General features: G+C 47.2%; 1 protein-coding gene across 1 annotated transcript in view; it reads right to left on the bottom strand.

Annotated features, from left to right (window-relative positions):
• The window catches only part of SLC16A2 (solute carrier family 16 member 2), a 120,117-nt gene extending 99,621 nt beyond the window's left edge, over positions 1 to 20,496 (bottom strand). Inside the window, exon 1 of the mRNA XM_017968552.5 lies at positions 19,322 to 20,496. Coding sequence (XP_017824041.1) covers positions 19,322 to 19,955 — 634 coding nt within the window. The 5' untranslated portion in view covers positions 19,956 to 20,496. The remainder of the gene's footprint in view (positions 1 to 19,321) is intronic.
• Positions 20,497 to 22,653: the final 2,157 nt, after the last annotated feature.

Below are 22,653 nucleotides of genomic sequence, written 5' to 3'. Positions count from 1 at the left end.
AAATAGAGAAGGAGGCAGAAAGGCAGTGCACAGTCAGTATTTTTTTGGTCCACTGCCTAATTTTGATTAGGCTTGCTGACTGGTTTTATTTGATTCATGGAGACTGATGGTTATTTAATAGCGAATCCAGATTCCTTGCCTCTTATATGCTTCCATAAAAACTTCCTACTCACCTCAATGCATACACACATGTGCATGCACACACACAAACACACAACTTAGAACTTGCCACTTATTATCTATGTGCCCTTCACTTCACTTCTCTGCGCTTCAGTTTCCTTATCTGCAATAATGGGCTAATAATATCCTGAGACAAGCTGCATCTTTCCAAATAGATCTCTCCTACTGGTTTGCATTTATTTGAGGTTGTCACTGCTCCTGTGGGTGAGATGAGAAGGATTTTCTGTGCAGAAAAGCCCACCTAAGTTTTTCCATGGAAGAGGAAAGAGGACCCAATTAGAATCCTGTGATTCTCTGCCATAGACGTAGACATTACAGAAGCAGATGATCACCTCATCTTTAAAGCAAACAGTGGAGGCAGACAGGACATTAGCCAGGCTGGGTAAATTTGCATTCTTGTGTATATGGAAGGGCAGTCAGGCAGCAGGGAATATTAACAATAACAACTCCTCCTTTTTGAACAGTACTTTAGGGCTCACCAAGTATTTCCCGGTCATTCTCTCATTTGATCTTCAAAACAGAAATCTCCTAGATGTTTTTCCATATATGTTTCCCATTTAACCCTGTGTCAAACTTTAAAAAACAGGCTGGTCTTTACAAGTGAGAGAACTGAGCTTCAGGGCAGTAAAGCACCTTTCCCAAAGTTAGAGAGGGAGATAGTGGTAAAATTTGTAGATAGTGGTAGAACCCAAGTTTTCTGATTCCTTGTGGCATGCTTCTTCCCCTGTAACAAATAACAAGGGTGGAGGAGTCAGGAGCAGGATATAGTGCCAGGACAGCCAGGATTGAAGAGGGAGGCAGTATGGAGGGGGAATACAGACAGCATGAGGATGAGGGAAGATGAAGAAGGAGTACCTTTGGTATCTGAACCACAGCCCCTCCCCCATATTAATTTTTTAAGTGCTTCTCAGGGCTCTCCCAGGGATACTTCTCTCCCTTAGAAGTGGCCTCCACAAGCAACTTAGTTTATTCCAGATCTTGAGCAGTGCTCTGCTGGGGCCAGCCTAATATCACCACCTCCTCCTACCCCTGCCCCCAGACACACATGTACACACACACACTTGGTACCAGACTCTGGCCAATATTACTCTGTGAGCCAAACTACCTTTCTCTTCTGCTCAAGATCCAGAAAAGGATAGAAAATCCATCAGCAGCTTCCAAGAGGAAAAGGTATGATGGGATGGCCAGGGAAGGAAATATTCATCTCAGTCCATCCAGGAGGGCTGTGGACAAGGCAGAATCAAGGTTGGCCTCTGTTTGCAACTCCTCCTGGCTGCATTATGCACTCAGAGAAGAATTCACACAAACATGGGCACAATCACACAAGGAATGGAGGTGTATTCCCTGGGCCCCTTTTGCAGGAATTTCTTATTTGCCAATTCAAGGAGATATTTCCTGTTTTTCTCAGGAGGGAGAGCGTTACAGGGCCCAGGCCTAGAGCCCAGAGCATCTTCTGGATGCTGTTACAGAAAGCACCTCACCTGGGACCTGGGGCCAAGGAGTGAGGCAGCTGAGTCAGAGCCCCAGGCCAACTCAGCCTGAGCTGACTGGGGGCCACTCGCCCACTCTTCTTCTGCACCACACATCGAGAGATCCTAGTAGGGAGGAGAGAATGACAGATTACAGCCAAGAAGCCCAAGGCTGCTTGAGTTCATGAGGAAGGATTACCTGAGAGTTGCTGACCTCTGGAATGTCAAAGCTGGAAGGGGCCTTAGGAATCATCTAGATATAGAATCAGATATCCACAGAAGAGCAGGGAAGAGATGACCCTAGGCTTGAGAATCACAGGTCTGTATTTGAATCCTGGATCTACTCGGAGTACTAGCACTCGACCTTGGATGAGTCACTTAACATTTCTGTTCCTCAATACTCTTAATGTATGAAAAAAAAGGGGACTATCCCTTCATAAATCTATTTTGAGGCCTAAGTGAGATAATCCATGGAAAAATTTTAGCATAATATCTAGCATGCAGTAGGTGCTCAATAATTTCTTTTAGTCAAGCAGAGTTGAGGCTGAATTCTCACCTCCCCACTGCTAGCTGTTTTACTTTGAGCAAGCCACTTCACCTCTTGGAGTGTCTTAATGGGACTAATCCTACTTAACAGGGCTATTGTAAGGATTCAATGAAATAATTAATACACGTAAAATTCTAACATCATGCTAGGTATATAGTAAATGCTCAGTAAACATTGGCTGAATCTGAACTGGTCTATCACTAGGATATGAGACTTGGACTGTTTTCTCAGAGCTATGCTGCAGCACCCCACACTTTTGTCTTATCCTTTGTGTGACTAGTCAGACAAATTAGTACAGCCTAAACAGAGGTTCAGGCAAGATGAATTTGTTCAGATGAAAAATGAACAGTGGTTTTGGGTTTTAGCTTCATTAACACCGGGCTATCCTAATGTGCATGACCAATTCCTTGGCCAAAGCTAATGAGGTAGCCACCCACCCTTCTCCTTGGGGCACAAATCCCCATTTCAACAGCCAGCCCTGACACTCCTGGGGCATCTCTAGCCATTTCCCCTGCCCCAGAACCTGAAGTGATGAGGGCAGGTACAGGAAGGTCAGAGACTGGGGGTGAGGTGGAGGCTTTCCTGTCTCTTATTGCCTAGTCTTGGGACACTTTCAGCTTATGTCTGGCCTGCATCCTGTGAAGGCCTCTAGTGGATCTCTAATAGAGATCAAGGTTTGTCTCCAAGGCCAACCACATCTCTAGGTTGTGGTGTTGGTGAGGTGGGGAGTTGAACATATTCAAAGCCCTGAAAAGTTTACACTGCTTAACATGGTCCTTCAGGAAGACAGGCCTGGTGGATGAGTCATTTGTCAAATCTTTTCCTTCTGCTCAAGTCTAGGCCTATAGACATCTCAAGCTTACTCTTAGGCAGCTCCTTCACCCCACCTTGCCAAGCACCCATTGTTTGCAGAAACCTTAAATAAATACTGGGCTTTTATTCCAATGCATGGATTAGCAGCTGGTTCCCCAGGATTATTGTGACTGCCACTAGTATACTCTCAATCACTGCCAAGCAAATTGTAAAAGTGTGTAGGTCTCAGCACAGCACGGTGGCTCATGTCTGTAATCCCAGCACTTTGGGAGGCCGAGGCAGGTGGTTACCTGAGGTCAGGAGTTCGAGACCAGCCTGGCCAACATGGTGAAACCCCATCTCTACTAAAAAGATAAAAATTGGCCAGGTGTGGTGGCAGATGTCTATAATCCCAGCTACTAGGGAGGCTGAGGCAGGAGAATCGCTTAGACCCAGGAGGCAGAGGTTGCAGTGAGCTGAGATTACACCATTGCACTCCAACCTGGGTGACAGAGTGAGACTCCATCTCAAAAAAAAGTGTGTGGATCTTGTTACACATGCCTTTTTCTCACATGTAAAGAGAAGTGGTGGTCTATGTGATTGCTCTTTGAAAGTTAAAGAGATCACAACTCAGTGAACCAGGGGTCAGACCTGACTCTACCCTATCCATGCTAGTGCATGTGCTTACACACACACACATACACACACTCATTTATCCTTACCACATCCATATTCACATCCACACACATCCACATCCACATGCATGCCCATAGTTACACACAGTTGGATATACTTATAATGCCATTCACACACATATATACTTTCATAGCGTTGACACAAACACATATACACAATACACAAAACCACACACAATTGACTTCCCTTCTCCCTCCTCCCCTCCTCCTCTCCTCCCCCTCCCCTCCCCTCCCCACCCCTTCCCTTCCCTTCCATTCCCTTCCCTGTTGACCAGGAAATAAACACACTTGGCTAAGAACTCCATTACATATTTATGTACAGCAGCAAAAAAATAAGGAATTCATATTCAGAGTAAACAATCTCCAGTCCCAAGGCTGAAAAGGCCGAATAATTTCCCTGCCCTACTCTCTACCGCCCAAACCAACACACACACACACACACACACACACACAAACACATACACACCTTTTTTTCAAGACATCTTGTGAGGAGCTCTTATAGTTTGCCCTTTCCCAGCAAGCTGGAACAATGTGTTCTTAATTTAGAATGAAAGCACATCTTGGTTTTCCTGGGACAATCCTAGTTTATGCCTGTGGTTCCAGCAAAAATATTAATAGTGTCCTCTTTCACCCTCAAAATTGTCCCATTTGGACAATAAATGATATGATAACCCTACTCCCTGTCTAAAACTCTCCTCATCCTGGTCATTGCTGGGCCACCTAGGATAAGCCCATTACATGAAGCCCAGGCCTCTCTCTTCCTTAAAGACCATCTTGCTCTCTAACCATGATTACCTCTTCAACTCTATCGCCAGGAATTCTTTTTTGTTCTAATCTTGCAAGTAAGCAAAACAATTTTCTAGCCCACATTCTAGTGACTGAGGGGAGGCTGAATGAAGGACTCTGCCATTCGGTTTGAGAAGTTATCCAGCCACCAAAATTCTAGTTGGCCTTAAAGTGGGCATAACTCTTCTCCTTTTTGTCTCACCCCATTTAATTCCCCAGCTATGTTCCTCTTGCTTATAATCCTCAATACCCTAACTTTTCTCTCTTCTTTTCCTCTTCTTCCTCCCTGTCTCCCCAAAACATTAGGCTCTAATGACCCCAGGACCTCTTTGAAGCAAAATACTTCATGGTATCACCCCCACTCTCCCACCACACACACCCTAGGCTTAGAGATCCTTAGAATAAAAAGCAGTGGCAAAGAGAGGGCAGGAAGGGAAAAGAGAGAGAGAGAAAGCACAAGAATGAGGCTGGGTATAGTGGGTGACACTTGTAATTCCAACACTTTGGGAGGCTGAGGCAAGAGCATCGCTTGAGTCTAGGAGTTTGAGACCAACAAGACCTCATCTCTACAAAAAAAAAAAAGAAAAGCTGGGCATGGTGATTCATATCTGTAGTCTCATATACACAAGAGGCTGTGGTGGAAGGATCACCTGAGCCCAGGTGATCAAGGCTGCAGTGAACCATGATCATAACACTGCACTTCAGCCTGGGTGACAGAGTGAGGCCCTGTCTCAAAAAAAAAGAAAGAAAGAAAATAAAAGAAAAAGGAAAAAGTAAAGGAGTGAGAGAGTGAGTGAGTGAGAGCAAGAGCAAGTAAGCCAGAGAGAGAGAGATTAATTCAACTTCAACTTCATTTAGACTCTGTGACTAATTTTCATTAGGCATGCTGCCTAATTTCTTTTAGCTTTGGGGCATGTTGGCCAGTGACTATTTTTGTGGCTGAATTAACTACGTTTTGAAAAAAGTCTGAAAATGCTGTCAGCTCTTTGCAAACATGGCTATAAATATGCTGTGCAGCCTAGAGTCGTAGTGCTATTCAAAGAGCAACTGGACAATGATCCATGTTCTCCAGACGTGTATATCACATACTGCAGCTTGAATTTTTGCAGCAGCTGTGCTAGTCTGCAAACAAGATGGAGGCAGAGAAGAAGTCTCAGCAAGGACAAAAGGGACATTATCAGTATCAAGTGGAGGAATTTACAAACAGGGCCTTTGTCAGACCCCCAGAAAACTGGATTGTCTAAGAAGAAGCTAAAGGGTATGGTACACTCACCTGTACAGCTATGAGGCTGTAGATATACACACATATGCATGCACACACATACAAAGATACATGTACATTTGCCTGTGTGGGGGTATGTGTGTGAGAGGAGTCAGGCATATTTATTATGTAGATAAATGTATATGTGTATGCACTTTTAATTGTCTATGTCATGAGTTCAGGCTTAAGGTCAGATGTATGTGTAGAGTTTTATACATGTAAGAGGTTGCTTATACATGTGTGCATTATGGGTGGTATATTAATCCAGCTATACATGCATGAGCACATGTGCAAGTCTACAGATAAACTTATGTATGTGGTAACCATGATAATAATTCATATGAAAGGCTCAAAACTCTTTTCAGAGGGCTTTCACATCCATCTTTTCATTTGAATCTCATCATAAGACTGAGGTAGGGTTTATGACGCTGAGGCTCAGACTTGGTCAAGATTACAGATCAGGTAAATGGCAAATCCAGGACTCCTACACTGGTCTGTGAGCTATCAGATCCTGTGCCTTACCCTATACCACACAGCATGTGGAAAAGTGAGGCAAAGGAGAGTTGAACTTTGGGGTCTCCTTTATGACTTCCCACTGCAAGGCCATCTTTTCCGTTAGTGCTAAAACAGATTCCATTTTTAAAAAGAAAGCCTCAAGGCAAGTTTTGGTCTCTGTTGAGCCATGGCCTGAAAAGTAGCCTTTAGGTTGGTGGTCTTACCTGGAGATAATAACCAGGTCCACTCATGGGACACAGATGAACCATTGCCTTCTTGAGCAAGTGTTATGCTGGAGTCCATAAGTGTTTGATGGGGGTGGGGTCCTGGGATTAGGAGCTGGAACAATAGTTTTTTCCCTTTCTATTCTCTCCTCTGGCTGCCTGTTGATCTATCTGTCTTCTCTTCCTAAAAGCTGCAGGCTCCCAACATCTGGTCTGACCGGTTTCACCTGAGCCTTCCATGTTTGAGATATATGTGAGGAAGGCACGCTGGAATGTGAATGGCGACATCCCTGGGCAAGGCAGCAAATAAACCTGTCTGGAGTCCTGCTGACCTCTCTTATCCAGGCCACCAGGTCCCTGCAGCTGTTTGGCTAGTGGATCTAAGGAAACTTTGCTTTTGGATACTTTGTCCATAGGCAAAATATCTACACTAAGGCTAAAAACACTGGCTCTTGGAACATACAACTGTGCTGTTCACCATTTGGATGGTTAGAACCTGGTCAAGCTGCGTAGGGTAATGAAGATACTGATAGTAACTCCGAGTTTTCCAGGAACACTGATCTGAAGTCCTTGAATAAGTCAGGGTTCAGGGGAGGGGCTTGATATCCTCATCATGTAGAAGCAAAAGAGCCTCACACATTCCTGTTCCATATCATGACCATACTCAGTCATCTGAACTTGTCACTAGAACTTTAACTTGATAATGTTTAGAGCTGCCTGCAGGGGGCCTTATTTGGACTTCCAGGCATTTGTCCTTCTCTTCCCCTGGCCCCAGAAGATAAACTATCCTTCCAAGTAACAGGATGGGAGGTCCCAACCAGCAAGGAGGTCACGAGGCTTGGCAGGTTAAGCTCTCAGAAGCTGGGACACAGGGCACCCTGCCATGGATGGAGCTACTTGGGTTCAAAACTGTTCTTTGTGAACATGTAGATCCCTCATAGTCATTGGTTCCCTCCAGAGCATAAGGAGAAACATACAGCCTGGTGTGGCCAGTGCAGGATTACCCAATAGATGGATGAGCACAAGCTTAGGGCACAGTGAAGCAAGACCACCCCAAATGTGGAAAATATAGATTTAATTATTTCATAATTTGACCATTAGTAAAACAGTATTTAGAACCTCTAAAGGTCTTAATCTGATCCAAGGTGTGGCCAACGTCAGAATATCCCAGAAGGTACCTAAGGGGTTAGAAGCCGTAACCCCCTACATTTCTGACTGGGTAATACTGAGCTCCTTTGGGCCCACTTCGGGGTAACATTTGCTCTCTGAGATCCAGCTCTATAGATGCATGAGCTGTAGTCTACTTGGTAGATAACAAGAATAGGAAACATTTACGTAGTACTTTGCATATGCCAGACAGTGTTCTAAGCTAGCTAGCTAGAGATACAGATATAGATATAGATATAGATATAGATATAGATATAGATATAGATATAGATATAGATATCAACTCATTTAACAGCCCTACGTGGTAAGTACTCTTGCTATCTTCCTTTTACAAATGAGGAAATAGAAGCACAGAGAGTTTAAGTGCTTTAACACAACATATAGCTAGTGAATGGTGGAACCAGGATTAATCCACACAGTGTGGCTCACACAAGTGGGCTCCATGATAGGAGGACTCTCAATAGTATCTCACCCATAAGACACAAACCCCTTTCTAAAAGTAAAACCGGTGTCTTAGAAAAGTGGTCATAAAGTGGATATTATTAAAGAAAGATTTCCAGAGATATTGATTCAGCCTATCACAATCTGTCCCACCAAATCTCAGCTTCTCATTGAGATGCTTGCTCACTTGCATGCACGCACGCACGCATGCACACACACACATACACACACACACACTTCCTTTTTCCCCTTTCTTGGATAGAATTCTCCAAGGATATAGGATGGAGACTATGAGATAGATACCCTTTCCAAAACTTACCTTTGCTCAAATTTGAGAGCATCTGTTTTCCATTTTCATCAGAGAAGTTGTTCTCTTCCACTCACAACCTCACCACTCTCCATCACCCTCAGCCCCTTGTCAGGAAGTTCCCAAAGCCTCCTTAGTTTACAGATACCATTGATTCTAAGTGCCACTAAGTCTCTGGGAAGTTCAACTTTCTCATTGCATAAATGGAGAAATCTGAGATCCAGAAAGGGGAAGGGAAGGGACTTGGCAGGGACAGAAAGACAGCCAGTAACAGAGCCAGAACCCAAATCCAGGTCTCCTGACTCTTAGTTCGGTGCTCTTTCTTGATCCCAGCCAGCAGGCATTATTTATGTCCAGATCCTTCCTTTCATGAGCCCCATTTCCATGCCCCTAAACTTTTAGACTCTCAGTTCTTTGGTTCATCATACTATACTGCTTCTTACCCATACACTTAAACTTTAATTTGCTACTAAGTTTAGGAAAAATTTTATTCCAGATTACATTTCTTCCCCCATAGAATATGGAATTGGGAGACCTGGGTTGTAGTCCCAGATCCACTAACTATATATATTAGAGATGGGATCTTGCTCTGTTGTCCAGGCTAGCATGCAGTGGCACCATCACTGAAGCCTCAAACACCTGGATGCAATCTGCTAAATATTAAATGTATTACCTCAGGGCACTCACTTGCCCTCAGTGTGCTGTCTATTTTCTGCAACTGTAAAGTGGTAATAAGAATATCTACACAGTCCTTCTCTGCAGTGAACTTTTCCCTAACTAATACAAACCACATTGACTTTTCATTTTCCAGAAACTCTCAACGTAGCACTCGACCAAAGATGTTGGCACCTGATGAGATTCAACTGGGTATTTTATTTCATAAGTGCCTCTGTTGCAAGTATCAGTGTAAACTAAGATGTAAAGTACAATATGTCACACACAGAGGGCATTATTATCATTCAATATTCTTCCCTATCCTGGGGCTTGCAGGATCTGGGGACCTGTTTGGGACACAGAGTGAGGGGCTGAGAACTGCTGCTCCTTATGCTCTTCTTTTCCTTGGACCTCTTAAAAAAGGGCTTGGGTGGTTGACATGGAAGAGCAGGTGGTGTGGGCTGAGTGGGGTGTGCCACAAACTATCTGTAGGCACCTCATTCTGTGGCCCAATGCCCAACATTCCCCCTCCCTGTGTCCTTCTCTGCAAACATCCTCAGTATATTCCTCTCCTCCTGCCCCTCCTGCCCCTCCACCCCACCTGCTGGGTAAGGCCTAATGGGGAACAGTGACTCACTAGGCTGCCAGAGGGCAAAGACCCAGAATCCAAGCAACAACCAAACTCTCCAATTCTCTCTGCCACTGCCCAATTCTCTACTTAGCTAAACGCTATTTCAAATTCCAACTCTACCAGGGCCTTGATTCCTCCTGCCCTCACCATCATCTCTCTTTTTCTACATTACCACATGAAAATTGCATTCAATGTAATATACACAGTGTTTTTTTAAACTACTTAGCACAACTGTAGTTGTTTGGTATGTTACGTCTTCTCAAAGGAATCATACACTTCTTGAGGGACGCTTTTCCTTCTCTGGTGCATCCAAGGCCTAGCCTAACATATAACAAAGATCTATTGACTTGAATTGAATGCATATTAATTGAATTGGAGATAGAAGGTATAGGGAGGGCTTGTGAGCAGGGAGAGCACTGACAGTGAACAAGTAGTATGTACCAGGCTGTATGCTAGATGTTTTCCATGCCTCATCTCATTTAATTGCCACAGCAGCAATGACAGATGGTATTATTATACTTATTTTATGTATGAGAAAACTCAGACTCCAAGAAGTTTAAAAACATTGTCAAGGCAGTGAATCTAGCACTGTTTGACACTAAATCCCCATAGTCAAAGATTAGTAACAGTCTGAATGTAAGGTATTGATTAAATAAATTACGATATGCCCATATAATGGAATATGATGCAGTCACTAAAAAAGAATGAAGACTTTATGAACTTAATGTACCAAGACATAGTTTGAAGTATGAAAGGCAAGGTGGAGGATAATGTGGATGGTAACCACATTATCTGTAGTAAGTAGGTGAAGATGGTAACCTACCTACTTCAAAAGTAGGGCATACCAAATGTCCTTACTTATAAGTGGGAGCTAAATATTTAATACACATGATCATAAAGATTGGAACAATCGACACTGGGGATCACTAGACAGGGGAGGGAGAGTGGGGTGCATGGGCTGAAGAACCACTTGTTGGGTACTTTGCTTATGGCCTGGGTGATAGGATCATTAGGACCCCAAGCCTCAGCATCACATAATTTACCCATGTAACAAATCTGCACGTGTACTTTTTTTTTTGAGACAGAGTCTAGCTCTGTCGCCCAGGCTGGAGTGCAAAGGCACAATCTTGGCTCACTGTAACCTCTGCCTCCTGGGTTCAAGCAATTCTCCTGCCTCAGCTTCCCGAGTAGCTGGGATTACAGGTGCACACCACCATGCCCAGCTAATTTTTGTATTTTTAGTAGAGACAGGATTTCACCATGTTGGCCAGGCTGGTCTTGAACTCCTGACCTCAAGTGATCCACCCACTTGAGGTGTTTCAAAGTGCTGGGATTACAGGTGTGAGCCAGGTCACCTGGCCTATGTGCTTTTTAATCTATAATAAAAGTTGAAAGTGTTAAGGGGAGGGTATACACACACACACACACACACACACATGCACACACACAGAACTGCTTGTACATATACAGAAAATCTCTGAAAGGACACACCAGATAACACTGGTGGCCTTTAGGGAGGGAAATAGGGTGGCTGGGAAAGAGGAGTGGAAAAGAGACTTTTCACCATCATACCTTTTGAATTTTATCTCCATCTCTTTCCACAAAGTAGTGCCTGAGGATTGACTTTGAAAAGTTAAGGAAGAGAGAAACTGGAGAAGAATGCCAGTGATTGAGTTGGGGAACACCTAGTGTGACAGCAGCCCACCTCTTGTACCCATTCCTGAGTCCTCTGACAAATCAGCCTCCACTACAAGCATCTACCCACAACGCTAATTAAAGTCACATCTTTCCAGATCTCAGTTTTCCACCTTTAAGATGGGAACCAGAGGGAGTAAGATTAAGTGATCTCTAAAATGCCTTCCAGCTCAGAAGGCATTTAAATTTCTGAAAATCAATATGGTGAGTCCTAGCATATTTGAAATCTTAGTCTTAAAGAAGGGTTTAGGGTTTTATTTTGTTGTTTACAACAAAAAAGCAAAACATTTTTGTTCTGATTTGCCTACCAGCTGGTCTTAATGAAAGATGAAAGCTCCCTTAGTGGCCATTGAGATGCTTAATCAAAACTGCTTTTGCAATCCTTCTTTGTGAAGGTCACAATCCTGTGGCCTCTGTTCTCTAGGGCTATCCTGTTTAGAACACAAGGAAACTGGCCCACTTGAGAGCTGAATACAAAGGAGCAAGGCTCTTTCTATGCTGGATGTCCCCTGGCCCTGACCATAAATATACCTTTCCTTATTCTTCATTACCTGCAGAACAGGTCTCCCTGTGAGAGACCCTCAGGAGGAAGTAACACCCTAACTCCACCCCACCATCTCTCCCAAGCCCTAGTAGCCCCTACTAAAAAAAAAAAAAACTCAGTCCTTGACTTGTAGGGAGGTTTGTGAGCTCTTGCCAAGTACTAGTTAAAAAAAAATTTTTTTTGTAGAGATGGGAACTCCCGATGTTGCCCAGGTTCATCTCAAACTCCTGGGGTCAAGTGATCCTCTTGCCTCAGCCTCCCAAAATGCTGGGATTACAGGCTTGAGCCACTGGGCCCAGCTTACATTTTTCTCTTTCTCTCTTTGTTTTTGAGACGGTCTTGCTCTGTCACCCAGGATGGAGTGCAGTGGTGTGATCATGGCTCATTGTAGCCTCAACCTCCTGGGTTGGAGCAATCTTCCTTAAAGGCCCTTTTGACTCTAGTTCAGACTTAAATGTCTGTCTTCTCCCTTCTCTGATCCCTCTACAACCAATTGTGCAGCAGTTTTGGCAAGAAAATAAATGTCAGGGGCTCAAAATTGAATGAACCAGAAATGCTGAAGCTACCAAAAACCAATATGAAATCTCTGGAAGTTCAGCTGGCCCAAGAGGTGGGGGACAATGACAGTCAGGAATTGAAAAGAAAGGAAAACCAGTGACCAGGACATTTGTTGATTATTATTGAGTGAGACTTTCTACAATACTGTCTCCTGAGCTGGGGTACTAGGGCCATGGAAAGAGGTGTGGAAGTGACAAAAAAGGGTGTCATAGCAGCTATCTTAATGCAAAAATCCAGAGGTGATGGCTTCCACACTCTTGAGTGCTCCATCAAAAGTCACCCTTCACCCAGAAAGTGGAAACTAAGAGAGGAAAGAAAGGGGAAAAGGGGAAGGGAGGCCTCTGTAGGGTATGTAAGAGTGGGCATGTGACTGTGGCAGGAGTTGGGACTATACAACATCCCAAACCCCAATTGTTCTTCTAACTGAGCAATAGGAAGAAAAAGAAAACAGAGAACAATACTGGGAAAAAAGTGGGTGGCACATACAGCAAACATGATAAAAATGCACTGTGAAAATAGGAGAAGCTGAGAAAAGATGTGATTGGAACAGACAATTTCCTCCCTTCTTCTCCCACCAATGCTACAAACCAGAGCAAAGTAGAGGATAAAAGAGGGTGAGACTCTCAGGGTGAAGAGGCTGCGTTTCCTCAAGCCACCCAAACAGGCCACAATTTCTTACCCCCAAGGAGGTGTCAATGATTTCACATTATCTACCATAGCACCCAACTTTAGGCAGTTGATGAAATCTCCCTAGGCTTAGTATTCTGTCACCCCTAAAGCCAGAGAGAGCTAGGGTCACCTAAACCCTCTTCCCAGTAATCTCTGAATACTAGGAGAAATACAGGAGGATTAAGGCAGAAAGAAACTTGCAATAAAGTTTCTCAGCCCCACTGTTGGGGAGTTGCAAGTGGGTCCAGCTCAAGATGTACAACTCAGGCTGGTTGTACTCTTTCCATTACCCTCACCTAGCAAGTTTCTTAGTCTGGTTCCTTTGCACTAGTACAGCAATTTTTACAGAAGCCTCTGGTATGCGTAATTCTAATTCCATAAACAGATGGGAAATGACTTCTTTCAGATGGAATATTCATAATCTATGACTTAGGGTGTAGGGCATGGGGGGGTGTGTGTGTGTGTGTGTCTGTGTGTGTGTGCATGCACGCATGCACACATGCGTATGTGCGTAAAACAAAGCCTTTTTTCGAGGGTTCATTCATTCAATCTTAGGTGAGACAACTTTTTTAAGACAGGAGATCCTACTGCATCAGTCACACAATCTGAAAGAATAAATAGTTTTTTTTCTTTTCAAAATGCAACAAAACCATAAAACAAGGCTGGTGGGAAAAGCAGTGCATCTTCCTGGGAAACTGGTCTGCTCAAAAGTTGGAGATGGCATCCTTTATGTACTTCTACAAATGTTGAGAGTCCAACTGCTTCTTTACTCTTCATAGGCTGGAAGCAATACTGCCAATGACATCCAAGGAAAAAGAAAGAGAGCTCTGTGTCTGCTACTTCTGTAGGCACACTCTCAACTAAGCCCTGATGCTGAAGTTGACCAGGGATTGTGGACATCTAATGGGGCCTTCTCCAGGATCACAGTAGCAATGTTCTCCAACCCCACCGCAACAGGATCCAGGCAGCGGCCCTGAGGCAGCTATCAAACTGCTCTATTTGCAGACCTCTGAAGGGAACCTCATTTGAGAATCGGTTTCTTTACTAGCTGGAAGTAACAGCAAACCAAGGTCACAATGAGTATGCATTTCTGAGAAATAAGAATGTGCTGTGGGAAATAAAATTTCAGAAGAGGGGTCCAAACTGAGGCTTAAAGAAATGTTTATAGTTTAATACTTTTGAGGAGCAGGTTAAAATGCTGGAAAAAAGCAGCATCCAGACCCACCCTGCTTGCCTGCATCAAGTCAAATCAAGGGTGTTATCTTGGAGACCCAGCTCTATACCAACCAGGACACTCTGGAAGAAGCAGCTCCACATGCAAAGTTGCCCTTAAATACTGGGTTAAAAGGAGTGGGTCATTTTTAAACAAATCTGTACCCATGGGCAGCCCCATGGTCTTTAAATACAAATGACGTGGGCAAATCATGTCGATATGGCTTTTCCTTGCTTTCCCAATCTTCTCCAACCCATTCTCACTACCATTCAGGCAGCTTCACAAACTTTTATTTGCTGAAATGAGTCAAAATGTATGATATAGGAATAGTAAAGAATAAGATATCACATAATTCTAGAAGGATAGAATGGTAGAGCTAGAAAGTTCATTTAGCCAAACCCTCTCATTTTATAGATAGATAAACTGAGATACAGAGAGGTGAAGTGCCTGTTCAAAGTCACAGAATAAGTTAGGAGCATATATTGTCTAACTCCTAGTTACTGCCTAGCTGGTATCACTGAGATTGCCAGCTTTGTAGTGTCGATTTGGCCCTAGGTCTTGCTTTTTAGACTTAGAATGAGCATGTGAGGCCACTGGACAGTAAGCCAGGCATCCAGCCTCAACCAGCTACCCCAACTCAAACAACCATTCTCCTTCTTGGCCTACAAATGCCCTAACCTCTTATTCTCATCCCTTTCAGTACGAGAATAAGAGGTTGGGGCATTTGGAGGCATGGTCATAGTTCAAGTTCCAGTTTAGTTGAGAAGGAGGCCGGGGAATGACCTGAGAGATGCCTGGCCAATGGCTCTGTGGTTTGAAGGGCCATAGCAGGCGCTAAGCCAACCTGATCTAGCTCTGCTGGACAGTAGTCAAGAGCCTTCAGCTGAAGTCAAGATATTGGCAGATTTGCTCAAAATATACTTTGCTCCCAAAGTCAGAAATTTGGTGTTATAGTCCAGTGAGACACTGAACTAAGCAATGATAACCCCTAAGTGGGAAGGAGAAGGACAGCCTACCCTGCCTGGCCCCATCCATCCTTGGGACTCTTGGCTCACCCAAAGGCAGAGTGTATCATTCTTCCTCATACCTAGAAAATTCTGTTTCCACCAGAGTGGACCATCAGCCTGAACTATCTTGTGCCTAGTAGTGAACCTTCCTGACCATTGTCCCTTTCTCTGGTGATGAGAGCCTCAGCCTTTGACCCCTGCTTGGGAGCTTACAAGGGCCATGCTTATAAATTGCCCAATAAAAAATGCCTTCCATATTTTATGGCTCAGTGCTGGACTGGCAGTCAAGTTTTACTCTGGAGTACTTTTAAAAACACTTAAGTATAGAGCCAATGTTAACAACTCTGGTTTGTTCTGCCTTGTCCTCTGAACTCCCAACCCTAACCCTATTACAGCTCCAATTCACTTAGGGTCCCAGTAGTGAGCTAGGTCCTACAACCAATGCCATCTTGCTTCACTTTCCCCTTTTTCTTCCAGAAGGCTCCCCTACCACCTCATGAAGCTATGCTGAGCCTCTACTTACCACAGAATTGCCTGTCTGCTGTTTGGTCTGGGTTGGGGAACTCCCAAATTTCCCATAATCTTGGTGAGAAATACAGGCTCATGTCCCTCATGATCTTTTCCCTTTTTCACTAAACCAGACTTCAATCACTTGCCTCCCTCTCAGGAAGCTTTTGCTTGCCAAGCCACCCAAGCCTAGGACATAGGGAAAGTTGGCTTTCCTTCAAAACAGGTGAAGAGAGGGGACAAGATATACAGCTGGTGACACCACAGAACTGTATACGTCAAAGAGTCCACAAAATTCAAACATTGCATGCTCTAGCCAGGCCTGAATCCCATTTCCCTTCTAACTCCTGTGGCTTTTTCCATACCCAGAGGCACTCTGATATAGAGCTGTCCCTCAAACATCAAAACTACCTTTCTTCTCAGCTACTTGGGAGGCTGAGGCACTAGGATTGCTAGAGGCCAGGAGTTTGAGACCAGCCTGGGCAACATAGCAAGAGTCAGTTTCTTAAAAATAAGTAACAAATAAAAAGTAGCTGGGTGTGGTGGCACATGCCTGTAGTTCTGGCTACTTGAGAGGCTAAGGTGGGAGGATCACTTGGGCTCAGGAGTTTGAGGGTGTAGTGAAATATGACTGCAACTGTACTCCAGCCTGGGCAACAGGGCAAGATCCCATCTCTTAAAATAAAGGATAAAGAACTACCTTTCTTTAGGGCTTCCTCACAAGTCCCAATCATCTGCAGAACCTTCCACCCATGAAGCCATTCAACACAGCTTTAGGTCAGTGAAGATATTAGACCTAGTCAAAGAGAATTTGGGTTGCGAGGTGCCTCTAAAGACTAAATTCATAGACTTTTAGAGATGGAAGTCATGTCAGACATCAATAAAATTGGACAATGCACCCAATTCCTTGAGTGTGAGGGTGTATGTTCTGTGTCTCTCAGAATGGCTATTGGACAAATACTGGCTGATAATAATGATAGCAAACTTCTATTAGCTTCTTCTATCCTTTTGAGACACCAGGGCTATGGCACAGATGGCTGGGAAATTTTGAGTAAATGGCAGAAATTTTCTGCAGGCAGAGACGCATTCAGAATCTTAGGATCTGAATGGTTGCTTGGGAAAGCTGAAGGTCTTAAGATAGGTAGTACTGAGGATGAGATTTTCTAGGAGCTCCAGAATTTGTTAGGGTGTTCCTGACTTTGTCAAAATAAAAACTGAGGTGTCCCTGAGAGCCTCTTGTATCAAAAATAACATCAGTGAGTTCAAGATACACTGCAGCAAGAACCCAAGCCAAAGTATCCTGAGACCCTAGGGACAAACCAAATTCCTTTCTGTTTCTTCCTGACCTATACTCACTATAATTTAAACTAGTGCCCTCAGCCCCTCAGTGGACCTGGTCTGTGTCAGAGTATACACTAGCCACACCTCTGCATAGCCCACTGCACCCCCACCCCCACCCCCACCCCCACCCTCTAGCTGCACTGTGAGGCCTTGACCGGAAAGTCCCAGCCAGCCCTCCCCCTGAGTCCACTATGATCACCTACTTTGAAGTCTGTTCCCCAGCAGTGAGCCTCTTCCTGGTAAAATAGTGGTTTTTCCAAGTTTTATTATACACTCTTAAGATCACAGCTCTAGGCCTCCTCACACCACATAAATGCCAGGGCCTAGCTAGCTCCAGCCTAGCCTCTACTGCTTCTCATCAAGTTTCACTCAGACTTTGCCACTCACTGATCCTGAAGGCCAGCGGCCTGCCTTCAACCACAGGGCAAGGCTTAGCAGGTGCCCTTGGAGGTAACCTAGGCAACAGCATGAGGTCCTACACTGCCTGCCTTCCAAAGCCCCTGAACTGCATCAAAGCAGGTAAAAAGGTGGTCCCAGGGGTGAGGGTGGCAGCCACCTTCCCCCTAGAAATTGCTCTACACAGTCCTGGGACCCCTCCACTCCAGCATCACAGTGGGCCTGGTAGTCGAGAGACTTCCTTTGACAGCCACTGACATACAGTTGAACTATCTTCAATGGGGCCTGCACATTGCTGCTGTGCCAATGGATCACGAGGACTGAGGCACCAAGATCCCCCAAAGCCCCTTCTGCCAGGGAAGCCCAGCAAAGCTGCAAACTAAAACCACAAGTCCTCAGTTGAAACAGGTGGGAGAGGGCCCAGGGAATCCACAGGTGAGCATAGAATTCAAGGTTTCTATGTTCACTTAATAATTCCCAGGTCCCGTCAAATGGCAGCAGAAATATGTGGGGGTTGGTGAGAGGATGGAACCCCTCAATCCCAGTGCAACACTACAAAAAGCCACATATTCTGAGTTGTGAACTTGGGGCTGGTGGCAAGAGTGGAGCTGATCTGAGGAGCCACGAGAGGGAGCAAGCCTTGCCAGAGAGGGCGCATCCCAATCCCGCCCCCACCCCCGCCACCACCCGGCTTCGTCAGAGTCCCCTCACCAGAACTGCTGAGAGATTTCGCCAGTGGCTTTGCTGGGAAAGCGAGATGGTTTCTCTGACTTCTCCCTGCTCACAGGCGACCTCAATGCAAAGAGCGCACACGCCTGGGGTCTTTTGACCACTGGCATGGAGAGCGACGGCTGTGCCCCCCCAACCCTGTCTGAGATCAATTAAACCCCAAGCGAAAGCGGGAGTGGCGGGTCCGTCATTCAGGCGGTAGGCCAAACGAGGCACCCCACCGGTTGCGGAGACGCGCGGGGTGCCGGGGAAGGCAGGGCTGAGGTTGGGGGCGGTGCGGAGTGAGCAGCAGGGCCCAGCCTGCCAGCCGCCTCACGCCTCTCTGGTAGGAGACTGCGGAGACCGCCTCCCTGCCCGCTCTGGGGCTTGGCTCACAGGGCACGGCTGGGCCGTAGCGGCGGCAGCAAGAGACGCACTCAAACCCCGACTCTAACTCCCTCCCTCCCTTTCTCTCCTGCAGACACACACGCCTGCCATGTGTCTGACTCTTCGTTGATAGTCGCCAGTATTCCTAAAATGCTTTTGACAGAAAACACCTTCGCTCCCCCTAAGGAACCGGGGCTGCTGCGGAGATCCCCGGTACAGAGCTTCTCTCAGAGCCCGCCCCGCCTCTCAACTCTCTCCTCTCTTCAGGACTTCCCCACCTCCAAAAAAAAAAAAAAAAAAAAAAAGTCCTGCAAATATTTTTCCCCAGCACACACCGGCAAAATACCTTAAACCCGAAAGGTGCATCTAGATTTGTCGAAGGGCAAAAACGTCCATTGCTTGCCGAAGATCAATGAATGTCCCAGTTCGTACCCCCAGGACGCCTTGCACCTAGTCTCCCCAGTCAAGGCTGCCCAGAGCCCGGCAACCCGCACCCTAGCAGAGCCATGAAAAGGGAGCAAGGAGCAAGGGGAGGAGTCGGAGCCGCCCGTTGGAGGGGAGCCTCGAACAGGGAGGTATGGAATCGGTGGCAGCGGGAGCGGACACCCTTGCCCAAAATGCCAGGTGAGGCGTGCGGGGCCACTCACCTGCTTGGAACTCCACTTGGCGATTTTTTTCTTTTTCCTCCTCTAGCAGCATGGAGTAGAGGATCCCGACAGAGTTATGGATGCCGAAGATGGAGCCGTTGCACCAGGTGGCAGCGAACACCACCACCCAGCCGAAGCCACCTTCGGGAGGCTGGAAACCGCGCGTGGTGCCGCGGGTCTCTACTGTAGGCGTGGGCTCGGGTTCGTGCACCCGCTCGGACTCAAACTCCAGCTCCGGCAGGGGTGCGGGGTCGGGTAAGGGCTGGGGCTCCGGCTGGGGATCGGGCGGGGGCACCGGCACGGGCTCAGGCTCGGGCTCAGGCTCTGGCTCTGGGCTACCCACCGGCTCCTGCTGTTCCCGGTCTGCCTCCTGCCAGGGCCCCTTTGCTTCCTCGCCCGCCCGGCTTTGCAGCGCCATCGCGGCCGGGGGACTGTGGCTGCTTCGGCCGGAGGAGCCGCTGTGTGACTGGTACTTGTTTCTGCTGCTGCAGCTGCTGCTGCTTCGAGGGCTGCTGCTGCCGCTGCCTCCTCCTCCAGGCTCCGCGTCCCAGCTGGCCAGCCCGTCCCGCGACAGACGGTCCCTCGAGCCCTCTCCTCCTCCTCCCACGTCTACCCCCCCCTCTCCCCATGTCATCTCTCTCTCCTCCCCCTCCTCCACACCCCCACCTCTTCCTCCCTCAACTGGCAGCCGCTGCAGCCTCGCTCTTCTTCCCAGCCCTTCCTCCTCCTTTTACTCGCCTACCTACTCCAGCCGTTACTGCCTCCCCCAACTCCCTTTCTAAACTACTGAACCCTGTTCTTGTCCGGATGCCCGTTAGAGAGAAAGTTAAAATGGAAAAAAGAGAGCACAAACTATCCTGTTCTCCCGCCCTCTCTTCCCGCAGGCTCTAGAACCGACATTGATCAACCCCGAGCCTCGGAAAGAGCCCTCCTGTTCTCTTCTCCCATTCCCTCCTTCCTCACAAGCAGCCTGCAACTGAGGTGGCCTCGGGGGCCCTAGGACGAGAGCTGGCCCGCGAGAAACCCCACCCCGCCCTTAGGAGCTCACATGTCCCCCCTTGAACTTGAGGAGGACGACCTGAGGGGACAGCCTGGGCCTCGGACAGCGGGTGGACACAATCTTCTCGAGCCCGAGGACTTGGCCCCCCACGGTCCTGGGCACCCCCGGGAGTCTCCCCCGCCCCCGCCCTTCCCGGCAAATCCCTGGCGGCCGGGGAGGGGAGGAGGCGGCCAGGCAGCGAGGCCCGCCCCTCCGGGCAGTCAATCAGGGCTTTGTTTGCGCCAACCTGGAGCCCAGAGGAGCCGCAGAGGGCCGGGTCTGGGCAGGGCCAGGGCCGAGTCTAGATCAGGGGCCGGGCCAGGAAGGGAGGGAGGTGCAGTGACACTAGTGGGAGCCGGGCCCAGGCCCAGTCGGGAGCCAGAGCTCAGTTCAAGCTCCTCCCGGCTCTCTGTCCCTGACTGGGGAGGGACGAGTTGGAGCCGGGTCCAGCCGCCAGTTTGGGCTCGGGCTGCCCCGCCCCCGGTATCTGCGCTGGGCTGATCTCTCCGGTCTCAGCCGCGGCTTTTCAGGTGCTCAAGACTCAGAGGAGCTGCAATTGGACTGATGCCTTCCCAGCACCCACCGTCCCCTTCCGCCCACCTCGGGCATGCGGACACGGGAGTCCAGACATGTATGTCCCAGACTGGGGGCCCCAGCCCCGCTGAGGTTAAGGGAGAGTTTGTTCCCCAGGAAGCGCTCCGGATCAAGAAGAAGGAAAGGTGGGGCAATCTGTCTTTCGGGAGTCCGGGCTCTCAGCAGGGGTGCGCAGGGTTGCCCAGCCTCGGCCCTCGGGGCCTGCTTGGCGATATCGGGTCTGCGCGTCTAATGTACTAATCGTGAAGTCGTGATGTCGTTTCCAAGCTACTCGGCTTCCACGAGTGAGCGGGCGAGTGCCAAGACCTTTCTAACCTGCATCTCATTAACCCTCCTGATAAGCAAAAGACTGCATGGCCAGAGTAGATGCAGCTCCGGGCTGCGTGGCTGCGATAGATGCTTGCAGTCATTAAGCACCTGAGGGCTGGCGGAGCTGGGTGGAAGGATGTAGACGTCCTGAGGGGCTTGCGGTGCAATTTGAGAGGAATCAGCCAAATTCTCAAATGACAGGGCCTCTCCAGTCAGCAGGCATTGCTCCAATAGAGCACGTCCCTTATTGCCCTAAGTTTTATTATTGCCTGCTTTTTTTTTTTTTTTTTTGCAAAACTGAGGCTCAACGAGGTCGAGGCATTTATTAGCGTAAGATCGTAGGCCAAGTCAAGGACAAGCTAGAGTTCAAGGCAGATCTCCATATAACGAAGCCTCATGTTCCCTGTGTTTTATCAAAGGAGCCTAGGATTTGAGCCTCCCTGGGTGGAGACAGAGGAGGAAAGGCGAGATCTGGCTAAACTATCACAGTGGGTTTCTGGAGAAGGTGGTATTCAAGATGGGCCTGGAATTTTTTTTCTTTTTGAGACAGAGTCTCGATCTGTTGCCCAGGCCTGAGTGCAGTGGTGCAATCTCAGCTCACTGCAACCTCTGCTCGGTTCAAGCGATTCTCCTGCCTCAGCCTCCTGAGTAGCTGGGATTACAGTCGTGCACCACCATGCCCTCTAATTTTTGTATTTTTTTTTTTTTTTTGAGATGGAGTTTTGCTCTTGTTGCCCAGGCTGGATGGCAATGGCACTATCTTGGCTCACCACAACCTCTGCCCCCAGGTTCAAGCAATTCTCCTGCCTCAACCTTCGGAGTAGCTAGGATTACAGGCATGTGCCACCATGCCCAGCTAATTTTTGTATTTTTAGTAGAGACAGGGTTTCTCCATGTTGATCAGGCTGGTCTTGAACTCCCGACCTCAGGTGATCCACCGCCCCCCCCACCCCGCGGCCTTCCAAAGTGCTGGGATTACAGGCATGAGCCACCACACCCAGCCTGATTTTTGTATTTTTAGTAGAGACAGGGTTTCACCATGTTGGCTAGACTGGTCTCAAACTCCTGACCTCAAGTGATCCACCCTCCTCGGCCTCCCAAAGTGTTGGGAGCCACCTTGCTGACAAGACCTGGAATGTTGAGTAGGATTTTAAAAGGCCAAGGGTGGGGGAGGGTGGTCCCTACATCAGAGCATGCCTTGAGCTCAAAGCACAGAGCCATAGATAGACTACTCACAGAAAGAGGAAAATAAAGGCTAATCAGGCCAAAAAGTTTATGTGTATGCCATCTGCCTCTCCTAGGAAACATTTGCATTTTAATAAAAATCCATAATGCTTCAGCTATGAGGAATGACAAATCATTGACACTATGGGCACTGGGGCTTAAGGTT

The sequence above is a fragment of the Callithrix jacchus genome, chromosome X, assembly GCF_049354715.1.
Source record: "Callithrix jacchus isolate 240 chromosome X, calJac240_pri, whole genome shotgun sequence".
Lineage (NCBI taxonomy): Eukaryota > Metazoa > Chordata > Mammalia > Primates > Cebidae > Callithrix > Callithrix jacchus.
This window is presented reverse-complemented; position numbering and strand designations above follow the sequence as displayed.